Genomic DNA, 15,218 nt, shown 5'->3' with positions numbered 1-15,218 from the left:
ATATATATATATATGTGCTTTTATTCTTTTACTTGTTTCAGTCATTTGACTGCGGCCATGCTGGAGCACCGCCTTTAGTCGACCAAATCGACCCCAGGACTTATTCTTTGTAAGCCTAGTACTTATTCTATCAGTCTCTTTTGTCGAACAGCTAAGTTACGGGAACATAAACACACCAGCATCGGTTGACAATGTTGGGAGGACAAACACACACGCATACATATATATATATATATATATATATATATATATATATGTATGTATGTATGTATATCGGCCCAAGGCAATAGTAGAAATCACTTGGCCAAGGTGCCACGCAGTGGGACTGAACCCGGAACCACGTGGTCGGTAAGCAAGCTACTTACCACACAGCAACTATATATCATCGTTTCATCATTCTATGTCCCATCTTTCTATGCTGCCATAGGTTAAATAGCTTATTATCCAAGTTAGTTGATATTCCGAGTTAGTGCTTGGAACCATAATATTTGTTTGCATTCAATGTATGTATACAAGTATTTGTGCAAGTGTGTGTATATGTGTGTGTGTGCACATACACACACACACATGAACAAGCACACACACACACACACTCACACATACACATGGATGAGAAAGAATGCTAGATAAAACCCACCACACACCTAACAGAGGACACCTAAAGGCGGCGAGCTGGCAGAATCGTTAGCACGCCGGGCGAAATGCTTAGCGGTATTTCGTCTGCCGCTACGTTCTGAGTTCAAATTCCGCCGAGGTCGACTTTGCCTTTCATCCTTTCGGGGTCGATTAAATAAGTACCAGTTACGCATTGGGGTCGATGTAATCGACTTAATCCGTTTGTCTGCACTTGTTTGTCCCTTCTGTGTGTAGCCCCTTGTGGGTAGTAAAAAAATAACACACCTAACAGAGGAATCTCTCTCTCTCTTTGCAGATGTGTATCCAAAGTTATAAAGCAATTGCACGTTTCGGTCTGATGCACATGGTTGGAACGAACCTGAGTGTCTGGACGCGTGATCTGGTGAAGGAGACCATTAGAGAGATCCATGAACATACAAGCATCAAAGAAAATAAAGTCCACGCAGCACCAGAAGCAGAACCATTGACCTACACCGGTAGCGGCAATGGCTCTGAATACTCATTCAATCAAGACAATGGTAAGTTTCGACAGCCACGCCTGATTTGCTGAAATTTTTTCTCATTGATTCATTGTTCTAACATTCTCTCACTGTTCTAACATTCCCAGCCTACGCATTCACACATACACGTCTTAAATATCGACCCCCCCCCCCCCTACATGTGGAGATTAAGTTCACACACTTAACATATACAGAGTTGCCAAGACAAATGAAAATAGGCTAACTCAGTATAGTGATGTGACGGGAGTTGAAACCTCAGCTCAAAATTAAATATGTATGCTTTGGTGTTGTGGTTAGCACAGATTTATGAGTTACAGAGAGGCACAGTGTTTGAAGTTTGAATCTCAAAGACAATGTTACAACTCTTTCCATTTCTTATATATATATATATATATATATACCACTAGATTCTTACCTGGTATGATAATGATTCTGCCAGTTTGGTGCCTTATCTTGCCCCAAAATATTGGTTACAAATTTTGGCTCAAGGCCAGCAATTTCGAGAGTGGGGTTAAGTCTATTACATTGACCCCAGTGCTCAAATGATCCTTATTTCATTGACCGTAAAAGGCAAAGCTGACCTCAGTAGAATTTGAACACAGGACATAAAGATGGATGAAATGCCACTAAGCACTTTGCTTGGCATGCTAACAATTCTGCCATCTCACTGCATTATCTTGCCCCAAAATATTGCTATTTAATCCTGTTAATTTCGTGCCACTTCAAGAATTTTTCTTCTTAATCAAATCAATGATTAAAACATTTTTCGACAGATGAAATGTTTTTACAATAGCATCAGGAGATTCTTTAGCTTATGTATGTATTACATACACACACACACACATATTTATCCCTAATACTCTTAGGAAAAATGAAACCCTTACACAATCAAATTTTCCTTCCTGTTTGGCATGAATTGCTTGTGCTTATCTAATGGGGCCCTCCCATCATTTTCTCTCCCACAATCCTGTGCTATTCGCAGAGCTTGTGCTTATAATGTTGAATCATCTCATCATATCCTGTGCTATCTACTGAGCATGTTCCTTGCCATTGGATCATCTCATCGTATTCTGAGCCATCTACTGAGCATGTTCCTTGCCATTGGATCATCTCATCGTATTCTGAGCCATCTACTGAGCATGTTCCTTGCCATTGGATCATCTCATCGTATTCTGAGCCATCTATTGAGCATGTTCCTTGCCATTGGATCATCTCATCGTATTCTGAGCCATCTACTGAGCATGTTCCTTGCCATTGGATCATCTCATCGTATTCTGAGCCATCTACTGAGCATGTTCCTTGCCATTGGATCATCTCATCATATCCTGTGCTATCTGCTGAGCTTGTTCCTTGCTGTTGGACCATCTCATTATCATCAGAAGGCCGGTATGTAGGTTGAATCCTCTAACGGCTGTCATCTGCCAAAGCTGTAGGCCTTACACAATGTAATTAGAACAGTGTTTGAAATGTTTCTTTCTAGGTGACCTCAGCATAATTATTTCATCTACAGGCGGTATTAACACAAGCTTTAATGCCGGAGTAGACTCTGGCAGTGGTAAATGTATCGAGACAAGCCTTATGAGTAAAGTTGTTGAAGATGCAGCTCCATATTTGTACCCATGCAGCATCCAGTACAGTCTCATCTGTGCAGGTAATATTTCACCTTTTCATTTCTTCACTTAAATCAGCCAATCATAGCTAGAGATTTTCTTTATATATTTGCATACAGGGTGTTCATAAATTATCTTTACAACCTCCATAATTTATTCTGTTATATCATCGAGATGTGTTGCATGCAAACCATGGAACCCATGTGGAATTGCTCTGATGTTTCTCATAAAACTTTATTTGTTTCTCTGTTTTCCAATAAACTCTGCTCAGTTATCTTTTTTTTTTTTTGCATTTTGTAATTTTTTTTTAAATTTTCAAATTGTAAAGGTAATTTATGGACACCCTGTATATTTGCATGTAAGAATGTATATTCCAGGTTGTGAAGGTATGGAAAAACACATAAAATGAAGCTGATCACCATGATGGTAATGACATACAATACACACATACATATCATCATCATCATCATCACCATTATTGTCATCATCATGTCCAATTTTCTATGGTTGCATAAAGCAGTCATGATTTTGCACAATATTGATAAGAAATTAACCACACTGCTTGTATGACAGTGATATTCATTTACAGCTACCACACTTTTATCAAGATTAGGAGACACACACATACATATATTCATGCTCACACACACACACACACATGTGTATGTGTGTACAGATATATGCATTACATACAACAGGCTTCTTTCAGTTTCATCAACCAAATCCACTCACAAGGCTTTGATTAGTCTGGAGCTATAAGAGAAGACACTTGGCCAAGGTTCCACTGTGTAGGACTCCACCTGATTTCATTGACTAAATTTGTCAAAGTGGTGCAGCACTAAAGCCACTGTCCAGGTTTTCCATGACTGTAGACTCCACATTCTTTAAAATATGCCTGTAAAGCAACTTTGAGAATATTAGAGTACACAAGGAATATAAGAGAATTATATTATAATACTTAGGGAGTGTTAACAAAGATGGGGAGTATTAAAAGTTCTCAAGGAATATTAAATGTACTTAGTGGGTATTAGGGTTGCTGGGAACTATTGTTCTTTTTTTATTATCTAGGTAGGAATGTTGGCCCTATGCAAATCCATTTCAGCTTACAAAGGGCCAACACTCCCCCTTTGGGCCAAACTAATATGGACCACCTCAACTGGGAAGAAGTAGCCCATATTCATCTGGCCTCTATCGTTTGACATGTCCAGTATAGGAGCGTCCAGCCAAGAGCTGGCACTCTTCAGTCATAGCTCTTAGGGTCACTGAGACACACAAGCCACAACAAGGACTGGACCTTGTGGTAGACTGTGTAGAGAGATACAGTTCTATGACATTGTGGAGTAAATTTCTACATAGTGGTGGTGTATCGCTTAGTGGTTAAGGTGTTGGGCTCATGATCATAGGATTGTGGTTTCGATTCCAGGATCGAGCATCATGTTATGTTATAGAACAAAACACTTCATTTCATGTTGGTCCAGTCCACTCAGCTGGCAAAAGTGAGTGTTCCTGAAATTGACTGGCATCCCATCCAAGAGTAAATATACATCACAGAAACCAGAAAATCAGCCCTATAAGTCCAAATGACTCACGAAGGAGCTAATGTAGATTTGTATGGCATCATAAATGTTGTATTAAATCCTTAGACAAGTTTCTTAACACTACTTATATCAGCTTCTGGAAAATAATAACTATTTATTTTTCTATAATTTCTGGTAAGTTCTTTCCAATAAACTTAAATAATCAAAATTTATTTCATTTTGGTTGCTTTAATATAAACCTAATTTTGAAATATTTCCCTAATTTCAAGTGCTTTTCCTGCCATTAATGCTATATTTTTCATTTTATTTCTAAAACCAGGAATCCTGTATGTAATGTGGTCCAACATCGGAAAGCAACTTCTTTACCAATCTAGCGACGAAGAGAGTCAGCGCGAGGCTAAGGTTCGATCTCAGAAGCTAAGTGTCGACTGCTCGTCATCAAGTCGTGGTTTATTTATGGGTATTTTTATACTGGTGTCAGCTGTTATCTCAATGATAGTCTTCTTCATGCTAATCAATAATCCGTCTTACACAGACGCAGCCATCCAGCTAGAACATCTTTCTCAAGTTGTCCTCAATGTTATCGCATCTATAGCACTCATCCTAGCTTTCGTTAGGATGAAAGATTTACGATTTAGTTTGAAAAGCGAGCTCTCCCTCGAAGAAATGCTACTAATTGTTTCATTACCAGGCGAATATATATTTGGTTTCCTCAGTATCATAGCCATTGGTGTGGAAGGGATCGATCGAAGCGGTTTAATAATTCTCCTGTCCAGTATTCTCGCCATATTTGAATCATCTCTGCAAACTATGTTTATATTGAATGGTATACGACGTACAGCTCATACACCACAATTACAGAGGCAGAAGACTGGACGAGAATTTATTACTTTCCTAATGGTTTGTAATATAGCCATGTGGGGTATCTACACGTTTGAGATTCACCGCTCCGAGTTCAATCCCGCACAAATGCGTTTCTATGGAGTTATGGCCTGGAATATATTCACACATATTTCTATACCACTTATTATCTTCTTCCGATTCCATTCTACAGTATGTCTCTCCAATATCTGGAAACATGCATGGAAACGAAAGTCAAATAGTCAAGAAAGTTTGACAAACCTCAACCAATAAGGACTACTTTGTGCAATTATTTCACTCTTTATTTCAATTTAGTTTACTTCCTCTTACCCCACCCCTTGAGTTTTTCCTCTTTTTTTTTTTTAGTTTACCCTTCATTAACTTTTTTATGGTTAATATTTTCCCCCCAACCTCATAAAATCATTTGTTAAATAAAAAAAAAATAACTAGTTGAAGTAAAAGGCGACTAAAATATGAAAGTGACATATAAAGACTTCAAGAAACAAGAGAAAATACAAAAGGGTTGTACTGAAAAATAATTGACTAATGTTTATGAGAAGAATAAGGACCATTACATCCTATACAACAACAAACGTAACATTCTTCATCCGAACACTGAATGAGGTATATTTTTTTGTTGGACGTTAGATATAAAATTCGGAAGTTATGTTCAAACAAGACATATATTTTCTACCATGAGGAAACACAGCATCGAATTGGATCAATTAATATAAAAGGGTGAGAAAAGAAAAAAGAATCTTTATTTTAAGAACATGACAAAACCACTTTGATATAATATTTAAAAATCACAGGATCCTTTATCGATAATTCACAGTAGTTTGTGTGACATAAGATGGTATTTTTGACAGGAGAAAAAAAAAAAAATGAAAAACTTAATTTTTATGTTAAAGTTGTCCATCGTCGCCACGTTGCCTTGGCTTGTAAGGGGAGATAACCATGACTGGGGTGGTTTAAAGAAGACAAAAAAAACTGCTCTGGCTTTAAATCGGCCATGTATCCTATTTGTACATAGAAAATATTTAGTCAGCATGCAACATGCATTACATACATACATACACACACATACATATATATATACATATATAACACGTCTGTATACATGTATGTGTGTGTGTGTATCTATATATATAAATATATATATATATAAAAGTACATATATATATATATATATATATATATATATATATATTTATTTGTGTGTGTGTATGTACATATGCATATATATATCAGTTTGAATACATGATGACTGGGAAATTTTTTAATCAATTTTATACTCAGTTCCTTTTTACTTTCTACAGAAACTGCTGATAATTTGGAGGAAAGTCTGTATTCTTAATGCCCTTAAGTTAACTGTTATGGAAGGACTGAACAAGTTTGGGGCATCATCGGAGTGTATTTCACGTTGTTACAATACTCCCTTTTTCACCACTCAACAGACTCGTTTCAACGTGGTTTCGACCAAATATTCGAGTATCTATCTTCGATCGATTTCCGTTCACCTGTAAGTTATTTCTCCAAGACAAACACAATCACCCTTGCTCCGATGATGGCTTATCAAAGACACAGAAACGTGTGACTCACTGTCCCTCCATTACATTTATCATAGGAAACGTTATATAGATATATATTCTTCCTTCTTGTTGACATAGCAGTTTCGTTAGAAAGTGAAAGAATTATCTTTCCGTCATGTTTTAACTGAACAAACAGATATGAAGAGATATACACACTAGCCATACTGATACATACACACACACATATATATATTCACTCACATACACACACACAAATATGCATATATATATAATGGTTTCTTCAGTTTTTCTTGTTTTTTTTTTGTTTACTTTTGTTTTCTTTCAAACAAAACTTTTCTTTTATTTCTTTTTTTCTTTTTGTTGTTAATGTTGTTTTGTGTTTTGTTAAATATTTTGTAATTAATTTCCAGTACAGTACAAAAGAGGCATTAACAGTACACTGCAGTATACATAGAGGTATTGACAGTTTAGTATCATAGAAGTGTGACACTAAATGTCTTTGATAGTACAGTAGATAGTATTGACAGTACAGTGGATGGTTCTTGACAGTACAGTCAACTGTTTTGACAGTACAGGAGACTACACTGACAGAACTATACAATAAAGTCATTGACAGTGCAATGCAGCAGTTATTCATGGCCTGTTGAGCTATAGGCAGACTTTTACAGTAGAAGTAGTGAGAATATATAGTAGAGGGAGTTGTTGACAACAGAGTTATACAGTTAGAGTCATTGACATTACAATGGATTTGTTGACAATACAGTACAGCAGAATTATTGACATTACAGTAGTCATTAACAGTACAGTTGAGTTATTGACAGTAATGTTATTAATAATATAGTACAGCAGGATTATTGACAACAGAGTAAAGTTGACTGTACAGCAGAGTTATTGATAGTACAGTAGGGTTATTGACAGTATAGTGAAGCTGTTGACAATAGTGCAGAGTTGGTTGATAGTGCAGTATAATCATGGTCAGTACAGTACTGTACAGTATGGAATGTTCTAAAACTTATATTTGTAGATATTCTCAGAACAAAAAAAAAAAAAATTTGCTTGTTTGTTTTTTAATTCCAAATAAAATGGAAACATTTACAATAAAAACTACTACTATTATTATTATTATTATTATTATTAATATTATTATTATCATTTCATGTGGTGATGCCTGTAGACAAGTTCTGAAGCAGTAGAACCTACAGAAGTGTGTTTCAAACCCAGTGGAAACCATTTGTAGCATCCAACAGTGACTTACATCGTTAATGCCATTGACGAAGATGGTCATTAATCTCTCCCCTTCAGCCCCGGCTTTCTACTCCCTTATAAATCCACAACCTTGCTATAATATAGGAAATCAATGTTTCATTTATTGGTTGTGACCAGCTCCCTCTTAGTGATATGTGGTGAACTCTTCTGAAATAGAAAGCAGTTGAGGATTCCACAATTTCTTGGTGAGCAATAAACACAGATGATTTTAAACAAATCAAAGTGATCAAATGTCCGTGGTGTACATTAGCTCATTCCCTCCATCAAATCAACATTACCTGTACAGGTGCATGGTGTACCACACATTCGATACTGAAGTGATTGTAGAGCAACATGAAACAAAGAGTTTTGCTCAAGAACACAATGCACCACCCAGTCTGGGAATTGAAACCACAATCTTCTGCTCATGAGTGCAACAGTCTAACCACTAGGCCAAGCGCCTTCACAGTGATTATATAAATAATGTGGAGACAGGCATGAAGACCGCTCAGTATCATCCCAGTTCGGCCAACATGAACAGTTTATTTCCATCAGAATTAAAATTTCATAAACACAAATTTTCACCACCAAAAACCAATTTTAATCAGAATTTTTTTCCATTATTAAGGGTTACAGAATGGTAGAATTAGTAGAATGCTAGGGTTGTGGATAGTAGAATTGGTAAAGTGTCAAATGCCAAAGTTGTCAGTGGTGGAATCAGTAGAGTACTAGGGTAAAACAACCACGGTTGTGAATGGTAGAATTAATGGAATGCCAGACAAAATTCTTTGCAGTTTTTAGTTATGTCTTGTTTCATTCTGACTTCAAGCTCTACTGAAGTCAACGTTACCAGTCATCCTTCTAAACTAGATAAAATCAAGTGCATTAGTATAAATGATACAAATTTATTAATATCATATTGTGCAAGATACTAGTCTATACAAGGTACCAGTAAACTAATCTGTTGGTTACATGAATCTGAAGTTTCTGCTTATAAATTAGTGCAGATTATGATGGGTTCCGGGACATCTGTGTCCAAAAAGTAGGTGTTGTACCTGTTTTATAATTTATTATTTTAGTTCGTGGCACTCCGTCGGTTCCAGTTGATCCGATTAATGGAACAGCCTGCTAGTGAAATTAACGTGCAAGTGGCTGAGCACTCCACAGACACGTGTACCCTTAACGTAGTTCTCAGGGAGATTCAGTGTGACACAGAGTGTGACAAGGCTGGCCCTTTGAATTACAGGCACAACAGCAACAGGAAGAAAGAGTGAGAGAAAGTTGTGGTAAAAGAGTACAACAGGGTTCGCCACCAACCCCTGCTGGAGCCTCGTGGAGTTTTTAGGTGTTTTCGCTCAATAAACACTCACAACACCCGGTCTGGGAATTGAAACTGCGATCCTATGATTGCGAGTCCGCTGCCCTAACCACTGGGCCATTGTGCCTCCACATTATTTTAGATAATTCAAAAGAAAGTAAAGACGAAATGGTCAAGTGGATAAAATATTAGAATTTATAGGTTGTATGTTCATGTTCTGAAGACAGAGTATAGTAAATTGCTTATTCTATGTCACCTAAGATCAACGACAAACTCTCTGGGATACATACAAGGTTCGGGTGGGAGATGGGACACATTAAATACATATCTCTGCCCACTAAAACTGGAAGGATTAAACAAAATTGGGCACTTTTAAAGCAACTGTTATCTGACGAGAATGAGGATTCCATATTTTATTTTTCACTTTTATTCTTTCCTTTTTTTTAATTCTTTTCTTTCTAAATTTTTGTAACTTTTATTTATTTACATTTATATATGTGTATGCACATGTGTGATGTGTATATATGTGTACATATATATGTGCATGTGTATATATATATGTGTGTAAACACATACATATATATATATAATATATATATGTATATTATATATATAATATATGTGTATATATATATATATATATATATGTATATATATGTATATTACATATACATACATATATATATATATATAAGAATAGATATAATAATGTAATACAGATATATACACACACATATATAGGATAGATACATGTGTGTATGTTATTATACATGTCATGGATGCAGATATAACCAAGTGATCAAGAAGCTTGCTTCGCAATCATGAGGTTCTCGCAGCTGATTTGAGTGTCCCTTGTCAGAGCCTTGCCTCAACCCAAGGCTTGTGTGTGAAACTATCTAAACAGAAACTATGGAAGCCCATAGTCGCTGTAATTTAAAGAGCCACACTTTTCACTTTCTTGTCATGCTGATTTCACTCAATAATTACATTAAGGATACATGCTATGGCGGATTACTTCTTAAATTAATGTGTTATTGGTCCAATATTCAGCCTGGGCTTTTCAAGGGCGCAATATTCAGCCTATATACTTTAATCTAACAAGTAAGAAGTCCAGTTGGTTTAACAAATTAAACATTTATCACCAAAACCAATGAAATGTCCCTCAAACATTTGTATTATTTTTATATATACATATTCATACACATATACATACTATACATACATACATATATATACATATATATATACATATATATATACATATATATATATATATATATATATATATATTATTTATTTATATACATATATGTATTATCTGTCTATGTGTGTGTTCATGTATGGTATGTATGTATATATACATACATCTATATATAAAATATTTCACTAAATCATTTCTAAATCACATGAATATATATATATATATATATATATATATATATATATATATATACACATCCATATATAAGAATACTTACCAAATCATTGTCACGCTAACATTTCAATCCCCTTTCTGGTCTGAAGCAAATATTAATTAATTAAATTAATAATTATTATTATTACAAGCCAAAACTCTTATTTGTATGATATACTCTGGGGGATGGATGGATGGAATGGAAACAAAAGAACAAGACATAATGAAAGGAAAGAAGATAACACAACCCAGATAATACAATATGTCCAAAGCATTATGAAACTAGAAGAACAATAAGAACACGGAAAACAACCAACAACAACAAGAATTATTACAAACAAAAAGAGAGAGGAACCAATTGTTATTCATTCATCTTATTTTTATTTATTTATTTACCCTTTTTTTTTCTTTTTGGTTGTCTTTTAATCCATTCTTTTTTTTTTTTTTTTCTTTGTACGAAATATGATGAGGTTTGTATGAGGTTTGTTATTGTTGCCCCAGAAGGGGCAACCAAGAATATTAAAGGTGATGAGTGGTAAGCATTTAAACATTTATAAGCATTTATAAACAGTTATATAAAATATAAATACATACATATATATATATATATATATATATATATATATATATACATATATATATATATATTATATATTATATATATTATATATATACACATATATATATATATATACACATATATATATCCACACGCACACACACATATATGTATATGTGTACATATTCAATATTCATATATACACACATATATATACATATATATGTATGTGTGTATCAGTGGTGCTTCTTAGTGCATAAACCTGAGCATGCAATTTTAAAGATCAAAAAAAAAAAAAAAAACCATACAATTTAAATAGGGTGTACACATAGCCTGCATGTACCCACTTTCCAGGTATCACTTGTGAAAACTGAAGGATTTACTTAAAAATTGATTTCGTTCTATTATGCATTCACTATCACAACTTGTGCATGTCATTGCGTGCCTTGATTTTATCCAGGAAATGCCACTGATGTGTGAGTGTGTGTCTGTGTGTATGTATATGTATATATGTATGTGTATATATATATATATATATATATATATAGGCACACACGCATATTCATATATATATATATATATATATATATATATATATATATATATATATATATATATATATATATATATATATATATATATATGTATATACTTATATATATATATACATATGTGTATATACATGAATATACATAAATACACATACACATATGCACACACATATAAACATAGCATTTAGTCGGGAGGGAAGAGCAGTGCTCAAGACCCATAAGAGGGTTGTAGTTTGTTTTTAGTTGTTTGTTTTTATTATTTTTTTCAGTGTCATTAACTCTTATGGATGGAATGGTAGTAAGCTCTCAAATTGGAGATCTGTAGACCTGTTGTGATGAGGAAACAACTATGATGAAGTTTTAATTATTTTTCACTAAAGATTTTCCTTTTAAACATTGACAGTCCTACAGATTGTATTGTCTTGTTGTTTTTTTTTTTCTTCACCTCAAACTAAACAGGAATGACTTATTAAGTAAGCTTGGAGAATCTTGAAGAAACTATTAAGCTTAAATCATATTTGTGACTTCAATATAACACGCGTGAAAGAAAACCTGTACCCTATATATATATTATATATATGTATATATATATATATATATATATATATATATATATATATATATATATATAGATGTGAAATTTATCTTTACTCTCTATTTTGATAGTAACAGTTTATTACATTGTATTATTCATTTTTTTCCATCAATATTCATAACCAAACCATATCAACAGAACAGATACATATATACATGTTTATGTGTATACGTATATACATACATATATTTTGTACATATATATATATTTACATACATATATGTGTGTACATATGTATTTGTATATATATGTAAGGCATATGTATATAAAATCTATGCATACACATATATAATATACACATCGATATATATATATATGTACATACATATACACATCGATATATATATATATATATATATATATATATATATATATGTACATACATAAATACATTTTTATGCACATATATATATATATATATATATATGTATATATATATTCACATATGTACGTATATATATATATATATGTACACATATACATATGTATATACATGTATATACACACATAAACATGTATGTGTATGTGTGTGTATATATACATATGCACATACATAAACACACACATATATATATGTATGTATGTATGTATGTATGTATTACATTCACACATATATACATGTAATCTGGCAGGGGGTGGGATAGATTTTATTCTTTTTGTTGTTGTTATTTGTTGTAGAGGATTATGGTGGGACAACATATTTCATTGTTTGCGAGGGAAGTATCAGCACTGAGATGCAACAGCAGTCACATCTTCTGTAATATGCATTTGATATTACACATAAGGTGTGTGACATGATATGTAACATACAAGTCATGTTACAGTAGGTTTTTTTTTTTCAAGCCTAATATATGAAATACAGTCTATGTTATGCTGGAAATTTGTATCAATATGTGATATAAAGCTGTAACAGTATGTGACATAAAGCTGTAACAATATGTGACATAAAGCTGTAACAATATGTGACATAAAGCTGTAACAATATGTGACACTAGAGTTGAAAGGTTATGTAATATAGTGTTGTGGTCATAGTAACAGTTACTAACACAATGTGTTACTCTGATATGAAGATTGCACAAGAATTTAGTGATAGTGTAACATAGATTTTTGTGTGTTACACTAGCATTAATTAACTAGTGTAACATAATGTTGGTGTTACACTAGAGTTTAGAAATAGTGTAACATAGTTTTGATGTTACAATATGTAGTAATATTTCTGTTTTAAAATACAGTTGCTGTTATGTTAGATTTTTGTGAGGAAGTAACATATTGTTGTTGTTACATTGGAGTTTGTACCGATAAAACATGCAATCGGTGTTACACTACCTGTGCCAGTTGGTCACATACTACATAGCATTATGATATGAAACATTTTATTGCTGTTACACAAGTATTTGATGACAATACATGACAGTTTATATAACAAATTTATTGGTGTTACACTACAATTGTGTAATAGGATGTGTAACAAGTGCTCAATGTTACATTGCAGTTTTGTAACATGTGTAACAAATAATGTTTGTATTACATAAGTTTGGTGACACTTTGTAACGAGTGGTCTGTGTTACATAACTGTACGGTGATGTTATGTAACCAGTGGTGTGTGTTACATAGCAGTTTTGTGACATTGTGTGTAACAAGTTGAATGTATAATATAACAGTTTTGTGACACTATGTAATAAGAGGTTTGTGTTATATGAAGACCTGTCATGCTGTCTACAATAAAGAAAACATTATCATGACATAACAACACAGAACCTCCTCATACACACGTTACAGCTGTTACCACTTATATATGTATTGTATTGTAATAATGATCTGTGGTTGCTGGCCCAACAAACCAGCTACTCAACCAGTGGACAGAGTTGAAATGGACAGTCTAGTGAGCATAAGTGACCGCTATATCACTGAGGATAAACCACCAATGGCCCGAGCTTACTGTTAGTCTGATGGTGGCATAATTTATATTATTTTATAACCCTTGATAAAGATTGCCTGGTCCGCATAAACTGACCATTACATAGAATGAGAGGTACATTCATTTTATACGCACGTGGTGTTGTGGGAGAAGGTCAGTATATGAAAGATGTGTAATTGAAGATGACCAGCTACTTACCTTTATTGGCTGATATGCACAAATTAATGGCCTTTCACTGACCACTGGGCTTCTGATCCCCCTTGTGAAAGTGCTCATCTCATAATAAATGTTGACCCCTTTAAATCTAGAACACATTCTGCCTGCTAGGGCAGTAGAAGCAGTCGTGGTGGTCACTTCAACACACTTATATCCACTGTATATCTGAAGATGGTCTCTAGAGAAATTGAATGACAAATGAAAAAAAAATATTCTGATCTAACAAAAACATTGCAATATATTACCTTTCTTTCCATTTCTTTTACCATCTTGTTCTCTGGATCAAATCCAGTGCTTGGTAATGCTGAAGATGCTGTTTGTGGGGTAGGGCAGCTATTCCACTTTACTCAACTAAAATTCTTCATCACTCATATTTTCAATAAAGCTTTCTGTGTACATATGTACATGTGTATGTATGTACGTATGTACATATGTATGTATGCATGTAGGTGTATTAGTGTATGTATGTTAAAATGTACGCATGTCAATAATGCTAGAGTATACTCTGTGTGTGTGTGTGTGTGTGTGTGTGTGTGTGTGTGTACTACACTTGATGTATGTGTCTGTGCGTGTGCAACATGAATGCTTACACTATACATGATACACACATGTAGTGTATATATGAATGTGGTTGTATGTTTTTATGTCTATCAGTCAACACGTCTATATATTTGTGTATGGTGCATGCCTGTGTGGCATATGTG

At 33.9% G+C, this 15,218-nt stretch overlaps 1 protein-coding gene and 1 long non-coding RNA gene across 28 annotated transcripts in view; one reads left to right on the top strand and one right to left on the bottom strand.

The window, feature by feature from the left end:
* LOC106867546 (proton channel OtopLc) overlaps positions 1-7,814 on the top strand; it is a 271,069-nt gene extending 263,255 nt beyond the window's left edge. For 12 of the 22 annotated variants that reach the window (XM_089361836.1, XM_089361834.1, XM_089361833.1 and 9 more), the window contains 3 exons: positions 932-1,154; positions 2,617-2,787; positions 4,604-7,814. In XM_089361836.1, coding sequence (XP_089217962.1) covers positions 932-1,154; positions 2,617-2,787; positions 4,604-5,418 — 1,209 coding nt within the window. In that variant the 3' untranslated portion in view covers positions 5,419-7,814. The remainder of the gene's footprint in view (positions 1-931; positions 1,155-2,616; positions 2,788-4,603) is intronic. The other 10 variants (XM_089361838.1, XM_089361837.1, XM_089361839.1 and 7 more) reach the window with 1 other exon arrangement.
* The window catches only part of LOC128249301 (uncharacterized), a 58,589-nt gene that overhangs the window by 31,384 nt on the left and 11,987 nt on the right, over positions 1-15,218 (bottom strand). Inside the window, exons 3-4 of one of the 6 annotated variants that reach the window (XR_016244051.1) lie at positions 10,740-10,779; positions 8,672-8,809 (exon numbers count right to left, since the gene is read on the bottom strand). The exons of 4 other annotated variants lie outside the window; for them this stretch is intronic. This is a non-coding gene — a long non-coding RNA (uncharacterized LOC128249301). Of the gene's footprint in view, positions 1-8,671; positions 8,810-10,739; positions 10,780-15,218 lie in introns of those variants that run through there. One more of the 6 variants, XR_008265400.2, reaches the window with a different exon arrangement.

The sequence above is a fragment of the Octopus bimaculoides genome, chromosome 13 (assembly GCF_046866305.1).
Source record: "Octopus bimaculoides isolate indiv1 chromosome 13, ASM4686630v1, whole genome shotgun sequence".
Lineage (NCBI taxonomy): Eukaryota > Metazoa > Mollusca > Cephalopoda > Octopoda > Octopodidae > Octopus > Octopus bimaculoides.
Note: the sequence above shows the minus strand (reverse complement) of the source record. Positions and strands in the feature narration are given on the sequence as shown.